Source organism: Cucurbita moschata, unplaced genomic scaffold (assembly GCF_002738365.1).
Source record: "Cucurbita moschata cultivar Rifu unplaced genomic scaffold, Cmos_1.0 Cmo_Scf00022, whole genome shotgun sequence".
Taxonomy (NCBI): domain Eukaryota; kingdom Viridiplantae; phylum Streptophyta; class Magnoliopsida; order Cucurbitales; family Cucurbitaceae; genus Cucurbita; species Cucurbita moschata.
This window is the reverse complement of record NW_019268538.1, coordinates 162,431-184,652: the sequence shown is the minus strand read 5'-3', so window position 1 is coordinate 184,652 and position 22,222 is coordinate 162,431. Positions and strand designations below refer to the sequence as shown.

General features: G+C 37.7%; 4 protein-coding genes across 6 annotated transcripts; all 4 read left to right on the top strand.

The window, feature by feature from the left end:
- The first annotated feature begins 1,441 nt into the window (after positions 1 to 1,441).
- On the top strand, positions 1,442 to 4,214 carry LOC111459209 (cytokinin riboside 5'-monophosphate phosphoribohydrolase LOG1). The gene is made up of 7 exons (XM_023101993.1): positions 1,442 to 1,686; positions 1,834 to 1,931; positions 2,021 to 2,051; positions 2,319 to 2,418; positions 3,412 to 3,482; positions 3,562 to 3,705; positions 3,783 to 4,214. The coding sequence occupies exons 1-7, from the start codon at positions 1,567 to 1,569 to the stop codon at positions 3,873 to 3,875; spliced, it is 657 nt and encodes a 218-aa protein (XP_022957761.1). The 5' UTR covers positions 1,442 to 1,566; the 3' UTR covers positions 3,876 to 4,214.
- A 1,721-nt stretch (positions 4,215 to 5,935) lies between these two features.
- On the top strand, positions 5,936 to 10,278 carry LOC111459207. 3 transcript variants are annotated; one of them, XM_023101991.1, is made up of 15 exons: positions 5,936 to 6,164; positions 6,647 to 6,780; positions 6,897 to 7,008; positions 7,084 to 7,191; positions 7,381 to 7,485; positions 7,896 to 7,979; positions 8,064 to 8,179; positions 8,343 to 8,444; positions 8,530 to 8,643; positions 8,735 to 8,791; positions 9,018 to 9,084; positions 9,207 to 9,260; positions 9,453 to 9,527; positions 9,729 to 9,764; positions 9,880 to 10,278. In XM_023101991.1, exons 2-15 carry the CDS (start codon positions 6,764 to 6,766, stop codon positions 9,979 to 9,981), a joined length of 1,149 nt encoding a protein of 382 aa, XP_022957759.1. In that variant the 5' UTR covers positions 5,936 to 6,164; positions 6,647 to 6,763; the 3' UTR covers positions 9,982 to 10,278. The 3 variants fall into 3 exon arrangements, with proteins under 3 accessions (XP_022957759.1, XP_022957757.1, XP_022957758.1); XM_023101989.1 differs by having other exon boundaries at positions 6,629 to 6,780; XM_023101990.1 differs by lacking the exon at positions 5,936 to 6,164 and adding an exon at positions 6,182 to 6,344 and having other exon boundaries at positions 6,629 to 6,780.
- A 549-nt stretch (positions 10,279 to 10,827) lies between these two features.
- LOC111459208 (UDP-xylose transporter 1-like) lies at positions 10,828 to 12,711 on the top strand. The gene is made up of 7 exons (XM_023101992.1): positions 10,828 to 11,175; positions 11,266 to 11,450; positions 11,545 to 11,612; positions 11,688 to 11,820; positions 11,899 to 12,060; positions 12,148 to 12,417; positions 12,505 to 12,711. The coding sequence occupies exons 1-7, from the start codon at positions 11,055 to 11,057 to the stop codon at positions 12,598 to 12,600; spliced, it is 1,035 nt and encodes a 344-aa protein (XP_022957760.1). The 5' UTR covers positions 10,828 to 11,054; the 3' UTR covers positions 12,601 to 12,711.
- Positions 12,712 to 15,423: 2,712 nt separating this feature from the next.
- Positions 15,424 to 19,967, top strand: LOC111459519 (auxin response factor 18-like). The gene is made up of 5 exons (XM_023102462.1): positions 15,424 to 16,209; positions 16,407 to 17,528; positions 18,505 to 19,415; positions 19,519 to 19,587; positions 19,681 to 19,967. The coding sequence occupies exons 2-5, from the start codon at positions 16,440 to 16,442 to the stop codon at positions 19,760 to 19,762; spliced, it is 2,151 nt and encodes a 716-aa protein (XP_022958230.1). The 5' UTR covers positions 15,424 to 16,209; positions 16,407 to 16,439; the 3' UTR covers positions 19,763 to 19,967.
- The last annotated feature ends 2,255 nt before the right edge of the window (positions 19,968 to 22,222 follow it).

Sequence of the window (22,222 nt, the reverse complement as noted above, 5' to 3'; positions counted from 1 at the left end):
GGATAAAGACACAACAAAACAAACCCTCTTACAATCTTGCGTGCATGTGCACTGTCTACCATTCAATGCTTTTCCTAACTTAACCAAGATCCATTCCTCATCCATGAATGTGTATAATGCTATCGAGCTAGCTTCATGAGAAGATTCCGTGTTGTAAGCGAAGAGCTATGGATCAAAGGTTTTAAAATACGTCTACTAGAAAGAGGTTTTCACGCCCGAATAATAAATAGTTCGTTTCACTCTCTAATCGATGTGGGGTCCAATGTCTTTGCTGACACACCGCCTGATGGCTAACTCTGATACCATTTGTAACAGCCCAACTCTACCACTAATAGATATTGTCCTATTTGAACCGTTACAAATGGTATCAGAGCCAAGTTACCGGACGGTGCGAGACACTGGTTGGAGTAGGGCTAGACCTTCTCCATAGTAGATCTTGAGGATTGTTGGGAGTGAGTCCCACATTTACTAATTTCGGGAATGATCATGAGTTTATAAATAAGGAATACATCTTCATTAGTACGAGACCTTTTAGGAAGTTCAAAGCAAAGTCGTGAGAGCTTATGCTCAAAGTGGACAATAGCATACCATGGTAGAGAAGTTCATAAAGAAAAGCTCAAAAAGGACAATATCGGGGAGGGGATTAAGAAGGCGGGGAAGTGGAGGCTGTCCATCGTTTTTTAACTTAAATTATAAGTGTTTCCTATGCTTATAGCAAGCTTGTCCACGATGCATTCCCTTTCTAGGACACACCCAATTGGATGAAGTGCAGAAGTAAATAAAGAGCTTAGAACATTTGTGTTGTAAATCATTGATTATGTTGGGTTAAATCATGGGTACCAAAACCTTTGGTTGTTTGCTTAAGACAATAAAAAAGGAGTATGACATTTATTATGTCGAAGAAACATCTTCTTCAATCTAGGGACATCAAAACGTGACAGATTTGATTAATAGATAATGTTACAAACACAAACATGAAACTAATCTAGTCATAGTCACCAAAGAATATTCTAATTATTTCATACTAACGTCAAAAACCCCCCCAACAGCCTTTGTTCTTAAACAGTTCATGTGGACTGCAAGCCATGGCTTGTGGGGATGCCATCAACCCACGCTATGTCCTTATGAAACTGTTCACATTCCAATTACCACGCATCATCATGTAAAGCCAACATCTTTTTAACAAAGGAATTTGAACAAAGTTGTTAAAGTTCTTTGGGGGTTCTTAATTAGTACAAGAAATTTGGTTTGGAGTAAGAAAAAGGGATGTTTTTATTGGTGGGTAAGTTTGATAAATTTCAGTCGAGGTAATGCAGTCACTTTCCCCTGTCCTCAAAAGAGTGGACCTGGAGAGAGATTTGAAAAAAAGAAAAAAAAAAAAGAAAAAAAAAAAAAGGAATTAGCAGCGTTCAATACGTTTGTTCCTGTACAGCTATATATGTAACCACACCACAGCCTTGTTTCTCCACCAACGTGAACCACCCACAAACTTCTTTACCTCTACGACACTGAATCTGAGGCAAATTTCTAACCATTTCTCGCATACCCATTTCACAAAGTTCATCAATGGAGAAGGAAAACGAACCCAAATCACCAATTTTCAAGAGGATTTGTGTGTTTTGTGGTAGCAGCCCTGGGAAGAAGACTAGTTATAAAGATGCTGCCATTGAGCTTGGAAGAGAACTGGTAAAATCTCTCTGTTTTTCCCCTCTCTATGTCTCTGTTCCTTATTTGAAGTGGGTTGTTCTTAATTTTAGCAATGAATTGGAATTTTGGGTTGTTCTATCAATTGATTGATTGACAGTTTTTTTTTTATGGCTTTTTTGTTGGAAGGTCTCGAGGGATATTGATCTGGTTTATGGTGGAGGGAGTGTTGGATTGATGGGATTAGTCTCTCAAGCTGTTCATAATGGTGGTCGTCATGTTGTTGGGTTTGTTTTTCTTTTTCCTTTTGCCATTTTCAGGAGCTTTAACGTCATGAAAATGGTGATAATTACTCATTTCCTTTTGAATTTTGCAGTGTTATCCCCAAAACGCTTATGCCAAGGGAGGTATGTTTACTATGATTCCATTCCACTGTTTTATCACGTGTTTTGACTCATTATGTATTAATACGGAGATGTTTTTACGCCATTATAAAGAATGTTTCTAAGTGATATGAAACCATTTGGGTAAAAAAAACCCGAGGTTTGAATGGTGTGACACATAAGGAGTCACTGTGTTCAGTAACATACAGTGAACTAACACACAAATTTGGCATAAAATGGGAAGGGAGTTAGTATGGGGATTGAATGAGAGGCAGTGACTGACTTTTGCAGATAACTGGAGAGACAGTGGGAGAAGTGAAGGCAGTGGCAGACATGCACCAAAGGAAGGCCGAGATGGCCAGGCGTTCTGATGCCTTTATTGCCTTACCTGGTTCGTCTTTTCTTCTCTTTTCTCTTCAATCACTATGCATAATTTGTCTGTTGCTGCTCCATTTCGCCCTGTTTTGGGCCCCAACCTCCAGGAGTCTTAGCCAAAATAGACTCACCCCAACATTTAATATGCATAGCTACTCTACAATGTTCAAAGCATGGTAATTAAAGAGTTAATTATGTGATTAGAATGTTTTTTTTATGAAAAGATTAAACAGAGGAACGTTTTGATTATGAACAATCTCTGACAGAAGAAATTAAGGGGCAGCCTTTTTCCTGAGAATTCTGTGGTATGGCTGCCAATATGGCAGCCTACAACCTACAATTCAAGGGTACCATCCTTAGCTCTGGAGAAAGAAAGAAGAAAAAGGGAGAAATTATAACAGATGGTCCCTACCTCCCCCCACCCCACCTCACCTCTTATAGCCTACTCTTAAGGTTTCAAAGAGCGGTTTCTATACTCTTATAAGAATTGTTTCGTTTTCTTCTCCAACCGACGTAGGATTTCACAATCTACTCCTGTTGGAGCTAGCATTCTTGTTGACACACCGCCCGGTGACTAGCTTAGATACCATTTGTACCAGCCCAAACCCATGGTTAACCGATATTGTCTTCTTTGGGCTTTCCCTCAAGACTTTTAAAACGCGTTTTAAAATCTTGAGGGGGCCAAAGAGGACAATATTTGCTAGTAGTGGACTAGCTCTAATACCTCAAGGTTACCGCTAGCAGATATTGTCCTCTTTGGGCTTTTCCTTGAGGTTTTTAAAATCTGAGAAGCCCAAAGAAGACAATATGTGCTAGCGGTAGACTAGCTTTGATACCCCAAGGTTACCGTTTTAAATCCCTTGAAGGAAAATCCAAAAAGAACAATGCCGGCTAGCAGTGGACTAACTTTGATAGCAGATATTGTCCTCTTTCCTTCCCTTGAGGTTCATATTAACTCACATAGAGCCCATCGTGAAGGCCCAACTAATTAAGCTCCTTTTTGATGAAGGTGGGTATGGAACTTTGGAAGAGCTGCTTGAGGTCATCACCTGGGCTCAACTGGGAATCCATGATAAACCAGTAAGCCATATCATTGTTATTCCAAAACGCGTGATGTTTCATCAGTGATTAACATGAAGTGAGTTGAGTTGCTGTTCAGGTCGGACTGTTGAATGTGGATGGATACTACAATTCATTGCTGTCCTTCATTGATCAAGCGGTGGAGGAAGGTTTTATCAGCCCAAGTGCTCGCCATATCATTGTGTCTGCACCTAATGCAAAGGAGTTAGTGAAGAAAATGGAGGTAAATCCAGGCAAATGTTTTAGTTTGTTGAACCAATTTGAAAATGGATATTGAAATGGTAGGCTTTGTGATATTAGGAGTATGTTCCACGGCATGAAAGAGTGGCTTCAAAGCTTAGCTGGGAGAGTGAACAAATAGGGTACCCTACAAAATGTGATATCTCAAGGTGAAAAGATGAGTGGAAGGCACTAATTTGATTTAGAAGACCAACGAATTTGGTGAAGTTGGGTTTGTTTTTGTTTTGTTTTTCTGCTTCTGCTTCTGTAAACTACCAACAAAAAGGTGGAGAAGAAAAACTGACATAAAAAAAAAAAAAGGTTTAAGAGTCTTATGTAGTTTGGTTGGAGCTTGGCTTCCCTGTTAGCTGTGTCCTAATTGTTTGTCGTTCAAAAATCATGGAAGCTTAGCTTACCTTAGCTTAGATCAAATCAATGTATCTAATGTTTGTCTCGACCATTCTCTCGTTTCTTTGATTCACTCATTCAATTTTCGATTAAGAATCAACGAAATGACGAACAGAGCTTCATGTTTTGGTATAGAAAGCTTAAATGATCGTTGTAACAGTCTAAGCCAATTGCTAATAGATATTGTTCGCTTTCACCCGTTACGTATTGCCGCCAGCTTCATAGTTGTAAAATATGTCTATTAGATAGAGGTTTTCACACCCTTATACGGAATGCTTCGTTTCCCTCTCCAATTGATGTGAGATCTCACATTGGTTGGAGAGTGGAACGTGTATAAGGGTGTGGAAACCTCTCCCTTAGATGTGTTTTAAAACCGTGAGGCTGATGACGATAGGTAACAGGTTAAAGTTGACAATATGTACTAGCGATGGACTTGGGTGGTTACAGTTCCAACTAATTAAGGAGATCATTAATATATAAGTAAGGGACGCTATTTCCATTATATAATACCTTTTGGGAAAACCAAAAGTAATAAGATTTTATTTACTTTTTTTAAGTTGGATCATGGGATAAAAGATCCTCGGGGTAGGCTGGACCAATGTCGAGGAGAGAGGACAATCTTTAGGAGGTTCGAATACCAATTCGAAAAGATGTATTCCAAAGATATATGTTTTGTTCCGATGTTTTTCTTTATTTAGAGTTCAAGAAGGGACATGATTGAATTGACCCGAGAGTAACATAAAAAAAAGACTTATTATTGACCGAATGAAACACCACTAGTCGATAAACTAACAAAAAAATTATAAATTCAATATAGGTCTAAAAAAATAAGAATAATTAGGTATGGGGAAAAGGTAAAACTTTAGTGAGCAATGGAATTCTATATTATTTTTATTTTTTACTTTTCACCCACACAAGAATCTTTTGTAACTTTTGGAATGAAAAAAAGATAAAAGTTAAAAGTAATTGTAAATTAATGGCGGTGAATCCAAGTTAGTTATTAATATGGCAACTTCATAAATTTGCGACAAAATTAGCGTGGACTATGGCAGGCTGATCCTCTTCCCCCAAGGAGAGTCCCTTCCCTTTGTCTTTTGGCATTTTAAAAATATCAATTACACATCGTTTATAAGAGTATGAAAACTTCTGCCTAATATACGTGTTTTAAAATTATGAAGCTAACGATGATACATACAGGTTAAAACATATAAAGCTTTTTTTCTTTTGGAGTTTTTTGTTCAACATTTGAAGATTCTGACATGACTAAGTGTCTGATACTATGTTAGATGAATAGAACTCTCCACAATGACAATATTGTCCATTCTGAGCATAAGAGGTCTCGTACTAATAGAGAGAGTATTCCTTGATTATAAACACATATCATTCCTGAAATTAGCTGATGTGAGACTTTCATCGAACGCTACTAATAGTGGGTTGTGCAATTTTTTCTTAAATTTATTAGTTTATTTTTATTTTTTTAAAGAAAAAGTAACTTTGAAAATAGGTATTAATATAGCAAAAGAAAGAACTATCTTTCAAATTAAAAAGAGAGGGAAATGATTTTTTAAGAGACATTTTAATAAATAAAAAAAATGTGTATGTCCTTTTAGGGACAAAGAATTTCTCTGCCCCCATTTTTTTTTTAAAAACATATTATTATTGCTGTTATTATTATTTAATTTTGCGAAATGAAAGATTATAAATAATAATATATATTTTAAAAAATAAAAAATAAAAAGGGTAAATGTTTAATCTAAAAGTAAAATGTTAAAATTTAAGTTATATACAGCTAAAATGACCAATTTGAAACATATTTCAGAAACAAAGACACGTCCAAAACGTCGGTTGCTCCAGCCCGGCACCCGCGGCATGCAGGTAAGCGGGAGCCATCAAAGAGACGCTGCGTAGCGTTACGATTTCTTGATGAAATTCATAAGGAAAGGTAATTTTTCTCACTCGAATCAAACCAATCCAAGAGTAAAACTGGCGAATCCTTGCTAACCCGCCGCCAGGTGCTTCCTTCTCCGCGGTTCTTTTCGTGATTTACTTTTCCCGGTAACGCTTCATTCTGCAGTTTTCCATTGCTTTTTTTTTGTCCATTTCTTCTGTTCCTTTTCCTTTTATTTGATTTCTTTCGGCGATTTGGTTTCTAATAACATTTACGTTACAGTTGTTAATGCCGACGGAATTATTAGATCAGTTGTTTTGTACATCTTTCGGATTCGAATGCCTGAGGTTTCTAGAATTAATGAGATTTTTTCCGGTCTTATTGGACATTTATACATTGTGATTTTAAGTTTCTTTCGCCATTCATATCGGTTATTGTATGCATCTATTCATATTTGTTCTATTGTGCAGCTTGTTTTCCATGTGAATCTCGTTTTCTCTATCTCCTGCGAATTACTTACTTGAATTCTGTTTCCGTCCTTTTTTGAATTTCAATTAATTAGCATTACGAATGGATGAACCTGACCGATGGTGATTCTCGTAATTTTGCTGTCTTTTGTTTAAACTTTCAGGGCTTCGACTTTGTGCAGATTAGACTTTCACCGTCTAGGAACATCGTCTTTGCCTTGGCAAATCGCTTACAGAATTTATAATTATCAGAGAGATCGAACCTTTTGAGTTGGTATACTTGAGATTTCATTACAGCTATGGGAACCGGACACCGGTATACATATGCTAGTTGTTCGTCTTATTTGTGTATTGTCTCCTTGTCATTTTTCTTTTAGTTTTTCATACTGTGCTAATTTATGTGGTTTATTGGCTTTCATATTCTCTACACAGTGGAGGAACTAGAAAAACAAATGACAGTGCAAGGATTATGCTCACAACTTTAGTGGGAGTGGTCTTTGGATATTTTCTTGGTGCTTCATTTCCTTTAGTGTCTCTAAATAAGGTGTGCTTCGCTTCATCTGAATGTCAATGCAGCCCCTTATGCCTACATCCATTTGATACATTTCAAAATTTACAGATTAACTTACCTTCAAGCCTTATATCATCTCTTGATGTAGCCATTGATGTGCAAAGATCTCCTAGTATCAGAATAACTGAGATACCTGGAATAAACAAAACATCTAAGGTATTATTGTTGAATTCAGCAATTATTCTTTAGGGGAAAAGAAAAAAACTAAAATTTCATGCAGACATTTTTTGCCTTCTGTTTATTGATAAATGGGCGCAAAAGTTTGACTATCTAAATGCGTTTGTTATGGTTCTAATAAATTGTTGGTTTCTCACAATTTCTCTTATTTTATTTATAATCTACCAGATATATGTGCCAACAAATCCTCGTGGTGCAGAGTCATTACCTCCCGAAATTGTTGCATCCGAATCTGATTTTTATTTACGCAGATTATGGGGTAACCCCAGTGAGGTATATGTGCATTAATGTCTAGCCAAATTATCATTGTGCTGGTTGATCTCGAGTTCTTATTTTTAGAAAGAACTTGGAACACGTTCTAAATGTTTTGTTGTTTCCTCTTTATATGGAAATGGCTCTATCCGCTCTCAAAATAATTTACAGTTCATTTTTAACAGTGGCAATTTTTTGTGTAATTTTTTAGCGATTCCGTTAAGTCTGTCAATAATATCCTTAAATTTGTGTAATTTTTTAGGGATAAGTGGGGGGAGCAGAGGAGCTTTATCATAATTTCTAATAGCCAATTTTTGTATGATCTATTTCTGCATCTGATATTAGCTGTAGAGGATCTTTTTCTTATCAACATTGCAACTTAATTGCCTCGAAATGATTTAAGCCTATACCGAAAGCCCTTAAATATGCAGGATCTCGATAAAAAACCGAAGTACTTGGTTACATTCACTGTGGGCTTTGATCAGAGAAAAAATATTGATGCAGCAGTGAAAAAGGTTATATATATTGACAATTGTTGTTCATATTGTTTATACAAATAACTACCTTGTGAAGGCTCACGTTTGATCTTGTTGCATCAGTTCTCTGATAATTTTACAATTGTGCTATTTCACTATGACGGTCGGACTACTGAGTGGGATCAGTTTGAGTGGTCAAAGACTGCAATCCATATCAGTGTCAGGAAACAAACAAAATGGTAAGTTCTGATATTTTGTATGGTTTGGGTATTTCATCCTGTATATTTTTGTTACAATTGGAACCTGAATCACATTTTTATTTAAAATTGGATATTTAAGATCTTACGAAAGAAGAAGATTCAGTTTTTTGTTTTCTTATTTCTTTTTTCTTTTGCACTCCAGGTGGTACGCAAAAAGGTTTTTGCACCCTGATGTTGTAGCTGCATATGATTATATTTTTATATGGGATGAAGACCTTGGAGTTGAACATTTCAATGCAGAGAAGTAAGCATATTTTTCTTTTATCCTTTTGGTGGCGTTTGGTCCGATGCTATTTATTATAGCTTGCTCATATTGATTTGACGATCAGGTATATTGAGTTAGTGAAAAAGCATGGTCTGGAAATCTCCCAACCTGGACTTGAGCCTAATAATGGACTGACATGGGAGATGACAAAGAGGAGAGGTGACAGAGAGGTTCATAAGTATGCTATTTTCTCTTTGGGTGGTATATTAGGTTCTCACCTTTCATATATACTTTGGATACTGACATGCACGTTTTCAATGGTGAAATAGGGAGACGGAAGAGAAACCAGGCTGGTGTAGTGACCCTCAGTTGCCTCCATGTGCTGCGTAAGTTTTTTTCTAGCCCAATTATGTTTCTCTTCCTTAGCAGAATATTATAAGCTGAGAACTTTGTACATGGATGAACTTAAAAGTAGTTGATGCACTTAAAGTGGTTAATATCTTTTCTGTATGGAGTACTATGAGATATTATGTTTAGTGGAGAACTACTAACTGGTGCCGATCTAGTCGTATGATGTCCTCATTAGTAGATCACTGGTTTCAAATGTCACAGGTTTGTAGAAATTATGGCTCCTGTTTTTTCGCGTGAAGCGTGGAGATGTGTTTGGCATTTAATTCAGGTGTACTGTTACTACATAATACGGCAGTGTTGCTTGATGATCTATAAACTTTTGCATCTACTTGTGACCTTAAGATTTTTTTTTACTTGCTATATCTCATCTCAGTAGTGATTTACCTGTAGAATGATTTGGTACATGGATGGGGATTAGACTTCGCTCTCAGAAGATGTATAGAGGTCAGTAATTTCTCTCCTATTGTTATCCCTTTTGTGAGCCTTTTGTCTGCCATTTTTTTTTTTATCTGGTTTTTAACAGCTTCCTTTCAAGGAGCATTGTTGAAAAATAAAAATTAAAGTAGGTCTATCTTTTATGCATATACCTTCTGTATGAGATCAGCTCTTTTGTTCTGATGGGTTCCTTTCCTGCAGCCTGCACATGAGAAAATTGGTGTAGTTGATTCGCAGTGGATTGTTCATCAAGTAATTCCTTCTCTTGGGAGTCAGGTGAGTTACATTTACATGCCATATGTGCTATTATCTATTTGGCTTCATGTGTGGATGCAAATGCAGACACTCGTATTGTATCTGTGTTACTGTCTATGTTTCCTTATTTTCCTTTGCTCTTCACCTCTTAAATTTAGGTATCTTTTTGAAATAGGTTCCATATGTTTGATATTTTATACTTAATTATCTATTTACTTTCAGGGCAAATCTGAGAACGGGAAGGCTCCATGGGAAGGGGTAAATATCAATGATAGCTAGTCTTTAGTATGCGAATTTCTATATCTGGGTTCAATCTCTTGTATTTTGTCAGACCAACTGAACTTGTTATTTGTTCCTTGTTTTGACCTTGCAGGTGAGAGCAAGGTGCAGAACTGAATGGACTGAGTTCCAATCTCGGCTTGCAAATGCGGACAAAGCATATCGGGCTCAGATTAATAAGGCCAAACGTTTATAGAAGAGAGACCTCTCTTCTGAACCTGTCACATGTACATGTCCTCTTCTAACCTTGAGGGCTTCTCCAATGGTGTCCTTGAGCGAGATCTCTCTCTGATTCATTTGTTACAGGATTTTCATTTTGTTTAGTGATGGAGAAATAATTCATATAAAAGCAAAATACACAGCAACAGTCATTTTATTACCGGTTTCGTTCTATGTAGTGTGTCAATCTTTGGGTGATGGGAGTCAACATACCCAAGTTGTTTCAGGAAAGAAGTAATATGAATACAACACAAGTGGTTTGTTTTTTTTACTACTTTTCCCCCCCCTTTGAATTTAGTTAGTGTCGAGAATCCTGCTGATATAATGTCGACTGCCCATCTGTCACCGGAGATGACGATCGACCATTGGTAATATTTATTTGAAACTAAGATATGGTTGTCGTCATTAAGAGAACCCTTTATTGAAGGCTTAACAATGCTAAGTCTGGTGGCTTAGCCTTGGAGTAAGATCCAAGGTTCCTCACCTAACAATAATGGAGTTTTCAGACACCCAACTTCTTTTGCTTGCATTGATAGACAACTGAATGTTCAGTTTACCATCCTGACTTGTCTACTAAGACAAAATATTAAGCATATGCTTCAAAACATCCAATAGTGTTTATTTAAGTTATTTTATTTAATTTTTTTTAGAGAGTAATTATATTTGTTAAGTGAATTACGTCATAATCGTGCGATTCGCGCGCGAGATGGGTGTGTTGGTCGTTTCAGATCAAAATGTTAGGCACTGTTAACTGTAATTTGAAAATGGAGGGCTTTGAGGGTTATGGTTACGGCTTTGCTTTCTTCCACACACACACTCTTTCTTTAAGCGGTAGGCACCAACCTTTCAGCCCCCCTCCCCCGCCCCACCAAAAATATAAGCCACCACAATCCTACATTCTCCTTCAAGCTTTCAATCTCTCTTCCAAACTTGGCTCCCAGAAACACCTATTGAATGATGTTGTAGCAGCCTATGAAATCTTGAACATCTCTCACTCAAAGCACACTTGTTTGTTTTGTTTGATTGATTGTTTCAACTTTGATAGCAGAAATGGGAGAAATCTCAAATTTTCAACTGGGTGTCGTTGGGGCACTCTTCCTCTCAGTAGCATCCTCTGTGTCCATTGTTATCTGTAACAAAGCTCTCATGAGCAACCTCGGCTTCCCTTTCGGTACGTATTCTATCCGATTCTTAAGCATTTGGTCGTAGTTTAGCCTATAGAACGGATCCGATCATAACATGTTCACTTTCTATATTGCAGCAACTACTCTAACTAGTTGGCATTTGATGGTCACATATTGCACTCTTCACGTCGCTCATCGCTTAAATTTCTTCGAATCCAAACCCATCGACACAAAGACTGTCATGCTCTTTGGGATGCTCAATGGCATCTCCATTGGATTTCTTAACTTGAGCTTGGGATTCAATTCTGTTGGATTCTACCAGGTTGAGTTCATGAGTTCTCTAGCAAACTGATCGATTGTTTTACAATATATTATGGTTTAACCTTGTGGGGGGTGGGGTTTGTTTTTCTCTACAGATGACAAAACTTGCAATCATACCGTTCACTGTTATGTTAGAGACTATATTCCTTAAGAAACAATTCAGGTACAAACATTTTCTCCTCTGCCCATTCCACTCACAAAGAACAGTTCATATTTCTCACTTGGATTCTTGTTGCAGCTCCAAGATTAGGCTCTCTCTTTTCCTCTTGCTGGTTGGAGTTGGCATTGCCTCTATCACTGATCTCCAGCTCAATTTCATGGGCACTGTTCTTTCTCTCTTGGCTATCATAACAACCTGTGTTGGCCAAATTGTATCCTTTCCCCTTTTTCGTATGCATAAACTTTCAAGAACTTACTTGTGTTATTTCTTAACTTGGTGTTTGATTCAGCTAACCAACACTATACAGAAGAGGCTGAGTGTTTCTTCTACCCAGCTGCTGTATCAGTCTGCTCCATTTCAAGCAGCCATTCTGTTCGTCTCTGGCCCTTTCTTAGACCAATGTCTCACCAACAAAAACGTGTTTGCTTACAAGTATTCCCCTGTGGTGCTGGTATGTTAGTTACTGTCCACAGGTTTCATTGCATTGTTCCTATAATTCTCTTCTTTTAGATGAATGCCGGTGATGTTGCACATGCAGGCGTTTATCATCCTTTCTTGTTTGATATCTGTGTCTGTCAACTTTAGCACGTTTTTGGTGATTGGAAAGACGTCGCCGGTGACATACCAGGTGCTCGGTCACCTCAAGACTTGCCTTGTTCTTGGGTTTGGCTATACTCTTCTTCATGACCCCTTCACTGAGAGGAACCTCATTGGAATTCTAGTAGCCATTGCTGGGATGGGATTGTATTCATATTTTTGTACCCAAGAGAGTAAGAAGAAGCAGGGTGACCTCTGTTTAGGATCTCAGGTACTACCGGATATCTCTTTGCAACGATGTGTTTACGCTGGATTATATCTAAAATTGTTTTTGGATTTGGATCTGGATTTGTTTCAGATAAAAGATAAGGAAACTGCAGCTCTTCTAGCAGGAGTTCATCAAGATAAAGAAAGCCATGAAGTAAAGAAATCAAACAAGGATTCTCTGGTGTAATTAAGATGTATTTAGATATTGTGAAGAAAGTTTTGTTTTTTTTTTTTTTTTGTTTTGTGAGGGAAAGATGGATTTGAATTCTTGAAATAAACACACACCTATTTTCGTACTCGTCTAAATCTAAATTCTTTTTGTTTGTGCATAGAAGGGAGGGAGAGAGAGAGAGGCGAATGAAATTGGATCACATGGGTTTGGCAGTGGCGTGGAAGCCGTAATGGGTGACTGCAACTTGTCGGTTTAGGCGGCCCACACTAACAATTTGATAGCACTTAGGCCCAACTTAAGCCTCTTCTTTTTTAAATGATGCACCTTTTCATTTTCTTTTTTGTTTTTTTGGTTTTTTTTTTCTTTCTAAGTTTTCTTTCCCGATTTTAAAACACTTACACTTTTATAAGGAATGTTTTGATCTTCTGTCTGATCGATATGAGATCTCACAATCCACCTTCCTTGGAGTTCCAGCGTCCTCACGGCATCACAATCCACCTTCCTTGGAGTCCCATTGTCCTCGCGGCACATTGCCCGGTATTTGGATCTAATATCATTATTACAAACCAAGCCCACCACTAGTCGATCTTGTCCTCTTTAGACTTTTACTTCTGGGCTTCCACCGAAGAAAACACATCTGTTAGGGAGAGGTTTTCACACCCTCATAAAGAATGTTTCGTTTCATGTACAATCGATGTGGGATCTCACAATCCACCCCCTGGGGATCCAGCGTCCTCGCCAGCACATTGCCTAATTCCTGGCTCAGATATCATTGCTACAACTCAAGCCCACCGCTAACAGATATTGTCCTCTTTGAGCTTTCGTTTTTGGGCTTTCCCTTGAAGTTTTAAAACGCATATGCTAGAAAGAGATTTATAAACCCTTATAAAAAAATGTTTCGTTCCCTTATCAAACTGACGTGGGATCTCACATTCCACCCCCCTATCAACCTAACATAGGGGCCTAATGTCCTCACTGCCACACGCCCCGTTACCTAGCTTTGATACCATTATTACAACCCAAACCCTCGTTAGCATATATTGCCCTCTTTGTACTTTCTCTTTTGGACTTCTTCTCAAAGTTTTAAAACATGAGTAACACTTCATTCTCTTATCCAACTAGCATGAGATCTCACGCATTTCCTCTTTCATTAATATATATTCAATAACAAATCTTACCATTAAAATCACCCATCAATCGAAAAATTTAAAATTGCTCGAATATCATATTAAATTATGAATCAACTAAAAAAATGGAAAGAGATACATACATTAGGGATAAAATGAATAAAAAGAAAAAAGGGGGCATGCTCATGAATGTGGTTGATATCTATTAGTAGTAGTAGGGTTGCATTAATTGAGAGGTCATCTCTTTAACTATCTATCTTTAATCCCTATGTCGGTATCAATGTTGGTTCCAAAACCCAACTAACTCTACATTTTCAATCTCTTTCTTTCTCACTTTTTTTTTTTTTTTTTTATTCTTTTTCCTTTTCCTACAAAACCCTAAAACCCTACTCTTTCCTCTGCCACGTCATCATCACTTTCATGACAGCGATTCACCAATACTTGTCATAAACTTTGTCCAATTCCTCCTGATGCGACATGTCGGCATTCACGTTACTACTTCACCCAAGACCCCTTCTGTCTCCTCCAATCATCCTAACTTTTTTTTTTTTTTTTTTTTTNTTTTTTTTTTTTTTTTTTTTTTTTTTTTTTTTTTTTTTTTTTTTTTTTTTTTTTTAAATGTCTTTTTATTTTAAATTTGGTCACACAAAAGGATGTGGGTGTCGTATCCCATGTCGTCATGTCGTTTTTCATTGCCCATAAACAAATTAAATATTAAAAATACTCAATAATGTTCTTTGATATGTACATGAGATCTCACGTCGATTGAAGAGTAAAACGAATCATTCTTTAAAAGGGTATGAAAATCTCTTCATAGCATACACGTTTTAAGACCGTGAGGCTGACGGCGATACGTAACAAGTCAAAGCAGACAATATTTACTAACAGTGGGATTTGACTGTTACAAATGGCAACAAAGCTCATCACTAGACACTGGTTGGAGTAGGGTTAGACCCTCTCCATAATAAACGTGTTTTAAAATCGTACGATAATACATAACAAGTCAAAATTGACAATATTTACTAATGGTAAACTTGAAAATTCATCGACATTTGAAAAATAATATTAAAATTTGGGTTGGAAGCAGTAATTAAAATTAAGTGGCAGAGAAGAGTAGGATGGTGCTCACAACGCATTAATTAAAATTTTCTAATTAAAGCACATGAATATTAATTATCAGTAGATAATAATTAATTGTTTCACCCATTTGTTTTTCACACAAAACAATTAAAAATAAAAAAAATCACCCATTATTAATAACTCACCTCTCTTGGGTTTTCTTTTTTTAATCCCAGTTTCTATTTAAAATAATTAATATAGTGCAGAAAATAGAAAGACATGAATTAATATAGTGCTGACTGTTATTATTATTTTTAATTAAAGCCTAAATATATTTTTTACTTACTATATATAATTTAAATTCTTAAAGCTATAGCCTTCAATACTATAAAAATAACATTTTTTTTTAAAAAAAAAAGTAGAGAAATTACTTTTTTAAAATTTTAATTTAATAAATTAAACCCTTAATTTAAGATAGTTTTGTGGGTGTGGTTGTAATAAATGAAATAAAATGATTTTGGAAGTTGATCTAAAAAGGGATAAAAAGAAAAAAGAGGAGGGGAGAGCGCGTGAGGAGGTGAAGAACACGCGCGAAAGAAATAAATACACAGAGTCAGCTGAAGAGTAAAAGAAGAGAGTAAAAACGGGAAAAGGGCATCTGTGTCGTCCTGCTTCTTCATTCACTGTGCTGTTTCTTTGTTTTGGAATTTGATGTTCATCGTCAATCCACCATTTCATTCCCTTTTAATCCATCCCACGATACGATAATACGATACGAATCCAATCCAATCCAACAATACCCATAATCCCCCCCTCCCCCTTCTCTTTCCCCTTCGTTTTCCTTGTTTTCAGATTGTTTGATTCTTTGTTTGTTTGGTTGTTTTGTTTTGTTTGTTTCCTTCAACCAAGAAAACCCCTCGCTATTTGGGATCAGATCGTCGCCGGATCATCTTTTAATCGTCCTCTCTCTTTGATCTGACGCCACTTTTGGCCTCTCTGTTTTTGCCCTTTTCTTCTGTCTTTTGAATGCTTAAGAGGAAGAAGAAGAAGGGGAACGGGTTTGTTCTTGACGGGTTTCTCTTCTTTTTGGTGTTCTTTGTTTACTGGGTTTGTTGTTCTTCTTCTTCTCCTTCCTGGGTTTTGACTGAAATCACCTCTGCTTCTCACTCACATCATCGTGTCTGTTTCTGAAATCATTTGGGTTTCTTTTGGAATTTCGTTTTCTGGGTTGTATTTGACTTTTTATCTATGAACTTGAAGCGACTGAAGATGCTGAATCTGAGCCTTTTGAGTTTGATTCTCACATTCCGACTCTGAGCTTCGTTTCTATTTTCGACTGTTCTTGGTAACGCAAATCTGTTTGTTCTTTCAATCAAGGAATCTATATTATTGGCGATAAACAGAACTGGGATTTCCTGTCCCATTTCAACAGAGTAAGGTGAGAATAATTTTTTCGTTACAATAAATCCCGATTCAATTATTTCATGGCTATAGCCTTGGGTTCTCGATTTTGATCAGTTAATTTAAGTCGCTTTGTTTGCCTGGTTATAAATTAAACACGGAGGATGTTTAATTTCATTCAAACTTTGAAGGCACTGTTTCTCAGTAGTTTTGATTTCTTTTCCCTTTTCTCAGGCATTGCATTTGGGGGAAAACGCAATCATTCGAATGAAAGAAGCGGATAAGAACTTGGATCCTCAACTATGGCATGCCTGTGCGGGAGGCATGGTCCAGATGCCTGCTATTAACTCCAAGGTCTTTTACTTCCCTCAGGGTCATGCCGAGCACGCTCAGGCCGCCGTCGATTTCACTTCTTCACTTAGAATCCCGCCGCTTATTCCATGTAGAGTGCTCGCCGTCAAGTTCTTGGCTGATCATGAAACGGATGAAGTTTATGCGAATGTACGACTGGTTCCACTGGCGAATAACGAAATTAATTGCGAGGAAGAGGGTGGTTTTGGGAGTAATGGGTCAGAGAATAACATGGAGAAACCGGCTTCCTTTGCCAAGACGTTGACCCAATCCGATGCTAACAACGGCGGTGGGTTCTCGGTTCCGAGGTACTGTGCGGAGACGATATTTCCGAGGCTGGATTACACGGCGGATCCGCCGGTTCAGACGGTGATTGCTAAGGATGTCCACGGCGAGGTTTGGAAGTTTCGGCATATTTACAGGGGGACGCCTCGTCGGCATTTATTAACTACTGGGTGGAGTAGTTTTGTCAATCAGAAGAAGCTTGTCGCCGGCGATTCGATTGTTTTTCTGAGATCCAAAAATGGCGACCTCTGTGTTGGAATCCGGCGAGCCAAACGGGCAATTGGGTGTGCTGCTGATCACCCATATGGCTGGAATCCCGGCGGTGGAAATAGCATCCCACCCTACGGTGGGTTGACGATGTTTCTGAGAGATGAGGACAACAAGTTGAGTAGAAAAGGGTCTTTGAGTTCTAATGGTGGTGGGAATTTGAGGGGAAAAGGCAAAGTTAGGCCAGAATCAGTGATTGAAGCGGCGGCGCTGGCAGCGAGTGGGCAGGCGTTTGAGGTGGTTTATTACCCACGCGCCAGCACGCCGGAGTTCTGTGTTAAGGCCTCATCGGTTCGAGCCGCCATGAGAATCCAGTGGTGCTCTGGTATGAGGTTCAAGATGCCATTTGAAACTGAGGATTCTTCTCGGATTAGTTGGTTTATGGGCACCATTTCCTCTGTTCAAGTTGCTGATCCTATCCGCTGGCCCAATTCTCCATGGCGGCTTCTTCAGGTAATCTCCTCCTCCTCCTCTGATCTGGACTGTCACTGAACTGCATTTATTCAACTGCCATGCTGCTTTTTAGTACCAAAGTTCTTATTTTGTCTGGTTTTATGTATTCATAGTTTCAGTTTCGTGAATTTTAAGATTTCTAGGAGCTCATAAAGATGATACTCTTTCTGGGTTTATTTGCCTTTTGACATATCGTTCATTCTCTATTTGGGCTTGCTGATGAACTTCTTTTGCTTGAATTCAAGAGCTGATTTGTGAGTCCCACACTGGTTGGAGAGGGGATCGAACCATTCCTTATAAAAGGTGTAAAACTCCGAGGAGAAACTCGGAAGGGAAAGCCCAAAGAGCACAATATCTGTCCGTGATGGGTTTGGGCTGTTACAAATGGTATCAGAGCCATTCACCTGTGCCAGCGAAGACGCTGGCCCCCAATCCATCTCGCTGGCCCCCAATGGGGTGGATTGTAAGATCCTACATTGGTTGGAGAGGGTAACGAAGAATTCCTTACGTCGTGGAAAACTCTCCCTAGTAGACATGTTTTAAAATCCTGAGGGGGAGCACGGAAAGAAAAACCTAAAGAGGACAATATATGCTAGTAGTGGATTTGGGCTATTACAAATGGGTTTAGAGCCATTCACCGGACTGTGTTCCAGCGACCAAGGAGGGGAACAAAACATTCCTTGTAAGAGTGTGAAAAGCTCTCCCTAGTGGACGGTGGGCTTGGGGTGTCACATGAATTATATTAGTTAGTGGCACTGTTGAAGTACAGTGGTTTATAGGGCCTTTAAATTAGTGGCACTGTTGAAGTACAGTGGTTTATAGGGCCTTTAAGTTGCCATTTCTTGTATCAGCCACCAAGAAGTAAATTTCAATGTATCTTGAAACGATTGGTTTATTACTATAGGCTCAATGGTAAGGTACAATTTTGTTGATATCTTGTTCTTGGATTTGTGTGTGGTAAAACCTACTACTGCAGGTGACATGGGACGAGCCAGATTTGCTACAGAACGTGAAGCGTGTTAGCCCATGGTTGGTCGAACTGGTATCGAACATGCCCGTCATTCAACTATCACCATTCTCTCCACCAAGAAAGAAGTTTCGACTACCTCAACACCCCGACTTTCCCCTCGACAGCCAATTCCAATTGTCGTCGTTTCCAAGCAATACCCTTAGGCCAAGCAGTCCCATGTGTTGTTTATCTGATAACACTTCTGTAGGCATACAGGGAGCCAGGCATACTCAATTTGGAATATCTTCCTCAGATTTCCATCTCAACAGCAAACTGCAACTTGGGCTGCTTCCATCCAGTTTTCAGCAGCTTGATTTTCACTCCAGAATTTCCCATAGATCGGTTACAGACCACAGAGGCAGCGGCAGTCAGAACTCGTCGGCACTGCTCAATGCAGAGAACACTGGTCTGAAGTTGGAACGATCCGATTCTGTGAAGAAGTATCAGTTTTTACTCTTTGGTCAACCTATACTCACTGAACAGCAAATCACACGCAGCTCTTCCGGTGACGTTCACTCACCTCGGACCGAGAAAAGTTCCTTAGACGTGAATTTGGAAAGAGTGAAATTCCTATCTGATGGCTCAGGATACACTTTCAAGCAGCAGCAGATATCTCCAAACAAGTCACCGGGAGCTGGATTTCCATGGTACCAGGGTTATCAAGCCACGGAACTCGGCCTAGACATCGGTCACTGCAAGGTATTCATGGAGTCAGAAGATGTTGGCCGAACGCTTAACCTTTCGGTCATTGGCTCATATGAAGAACTATACCGGAGGCTGGCAAACATGTTCGGAATGGAGAAACCAGACATTCTTAGCCATGTCCTTTACCAAGATGCAACAGGTGCTGTCAAACAAGCTGGAGACAAACCATTCAGGTAATCATATCAACAACTCTGTTAGTTGATTTCTCTTACACACTCACTCACCATGTTCCTCGCGTATGATTTCATTCAACCGTGTTCTTCCTTTTGATTTCAGTGATTTTATCAAAACAGCTAGAAGACTGACAATTCTAACTGACTCGGGGTCGGACAAGATGGTCGGAAGGTAACTTTTGATTTGTTGGTGCCATGTTTGTTGTAGCTGTATGTATGTAAGTAAGAAGAAAAGAATGAATTTTGGTTGAAAATTTGTTTGTAGGAGATTGATGGATGGACTGCGAAGTGGTGAAAATGGATTAGATTCCTCAAACAAGACGGGCCCCTTGAGCATATTTGCATAGCCTCTCCTCTTTTCTGATTGTGTTTGTGATATATAAGAACGAATGATGAACCCAACAACACTATCTGCAGAATTCTGCTACCTTTGTTTTCAATCATTTCATCACCCACTTCTTCTCTTATTTACTATGTATGATCAAATGCAACTGTTCATAATGTCTAACTCGATCTTGATGCCTCCTAATGCTATGCATGTTTTGACCCCGATATCATTCCAGCTGAACTTCCATTTATAACCTACTTTGACCCGTTACGTATTACCGTCAAGCTCACGGTTTTTAAAACGTGTCAACTAGGGAAGAGATTTTGTCCACTTCTAGGAGGGGCGCCCCCTTGTTATTACTAATGTTCGTGTTTCGAGTCATAAATGGAGAAGCTTTGCACATGGATTGGGGAAGGGAATTAAATGCATAATGTTTTGTACCAAACCCCTACTACACCTGAATGAATGACAGTGTGTAGGGCAAGTGATTAAAAAAAAATTGGGGGTTGGATTTGAATTATGAAGAGAAAAGGGGGGTTTGTGCAAATAAGAATAATATTTGAAAGTTAGGTTGGAAGTTCAAAGCAGGCACACGTGGGAATGGGGCAGAAGTCACGTGGCGTCCACCTTTTTGTGTCGCCGTTTTGGTGCTTGAGCTTGTGCTTGTTTGATGGTGCAGCTGCTTGGGAGTCGGAGGTTTGACTCTCCACCCCCTCCTCTTTTTCATTCAAACTCAATTAAATAATTACATTAATTTAAATAATTAATTAATTACATTAATATTATAATATAATAACATCCATTAATACAAATCCATAATTAATTGCAGATGATGATCCCAATGTGGTAAGATGTTCGTGTTTCATAAAACTAAAAGCAAAGCAGACAATTGGTCAATGATTTTGAACTTACCGCCAACCCAATCACTTTTTAAATTATTATTTATTTATACAATTCTTGCCTAAAAAAATAAAAATGAAAATAAAATACTAATTAACCGATATAACTAGATCAGATATTGATGGAGAATAAGTCAGGCTATCTGTCGACCGTTTTAAAAATAACATGATCTTATTTTTTTCATTAAAATAATAGTAAAAATACTAAAAAATGTTTGCTTATAACACCAAGTTGAATGGTGAGTCATAACATAAATATAAAAAATAAATAAATTAGGAGAGAAAAAGGGTATTTTGGGTTCTGTTAATGGGTGTCATTTTCATGAATTATATATATATATATATATATTACTTTAACTTTGACATTAAGCAACTTCTGTGTTTTACACGTGATCCAAGAACCCACAACTCACAACTTTTATCCCAAAAAAAGAATAATAATAATAAATTAAATATAAAATACATTAAATTTTATATTTTGTGGGAAAATTATTTTTAGTTAAGCTCTCTTATAAATAAAATAAAAAATTTAGAGATATTTATCATTTAAAAAAGGCTTATTATGCGTGTAAAAGTATAGAAAATCATATTTAAAATAGTAGTTGTATAATTTAGAAGTATTTTTTAAAATTATATTATACTTTAAATAAATAAATATATTATATGCCCATCCACCCACGCAACGAACTCCTTCTTTTACCACATTAATTAAACCATTATATTATGTTATTATTTGATTAAAAATATTATTTTAGTTTTTTTTTTTAATCAAAATGTATTTACTCTCTATTAATCATTTTCGTAAATTTTAAAAATATACATGATCAAGTATGATAAAAAATAAATTTCACAATAAGTTTAAAATTTATGAAATTTAAAAAAAAAAACTAAATTAAAAACTAAAAATGAGGTGGAATTGGGTTAGTGAATAGTTAACGAAGTAATTAATGAAATTAATATTAAAAAAAACATGATTAATTAGGGGGAAAACGAAAGGTGTAAAAGATCACGGGCAGGCATACGAACGGAAATTCAGCGGGCAGTGGGTGGTCACGTCGAGGGGTGAATGTGAGTTTGTCGTATAATGGGCAAAGTGGTAATTTGGTAGCAAGCGACAGAGATTTGATGACGTGGCGTCTATACCCGCCCGTGCGGTGAGTTTTTCTTGCATGCGTCCCCATCACAGTCCTAACGAACCAATTTTTTTCACCACACGCGGCGCGTGATGTGTACGCTATCTGAGCGCTAACGTGTACGGAGCAGATCCTCCGGTAGTATTTGATAGGGATTTTGATCGTTGTGGACCACGCGATATTTTGTTTTTACTTCTCGCGATATGAAACCGTTTCGAAAGTTGTACGATAATTTGCTTTCTTTGTTATTAATTTGTTTGGCGATGCAGTAAATTGAAAGCTTTGTCGTTATTGGAGGGAGGGAAAAGGGATTATTTCCAGAATTTTAATTACCAATAAATGATTCGGACCAAATTCAATTCGTTACTTCAAACCAATAGTTACTAATTTTTGAGGTCTGGTTTTGTAAATCATTTTGTTATTTACTTTTTTTTTTTTTTTTTTACT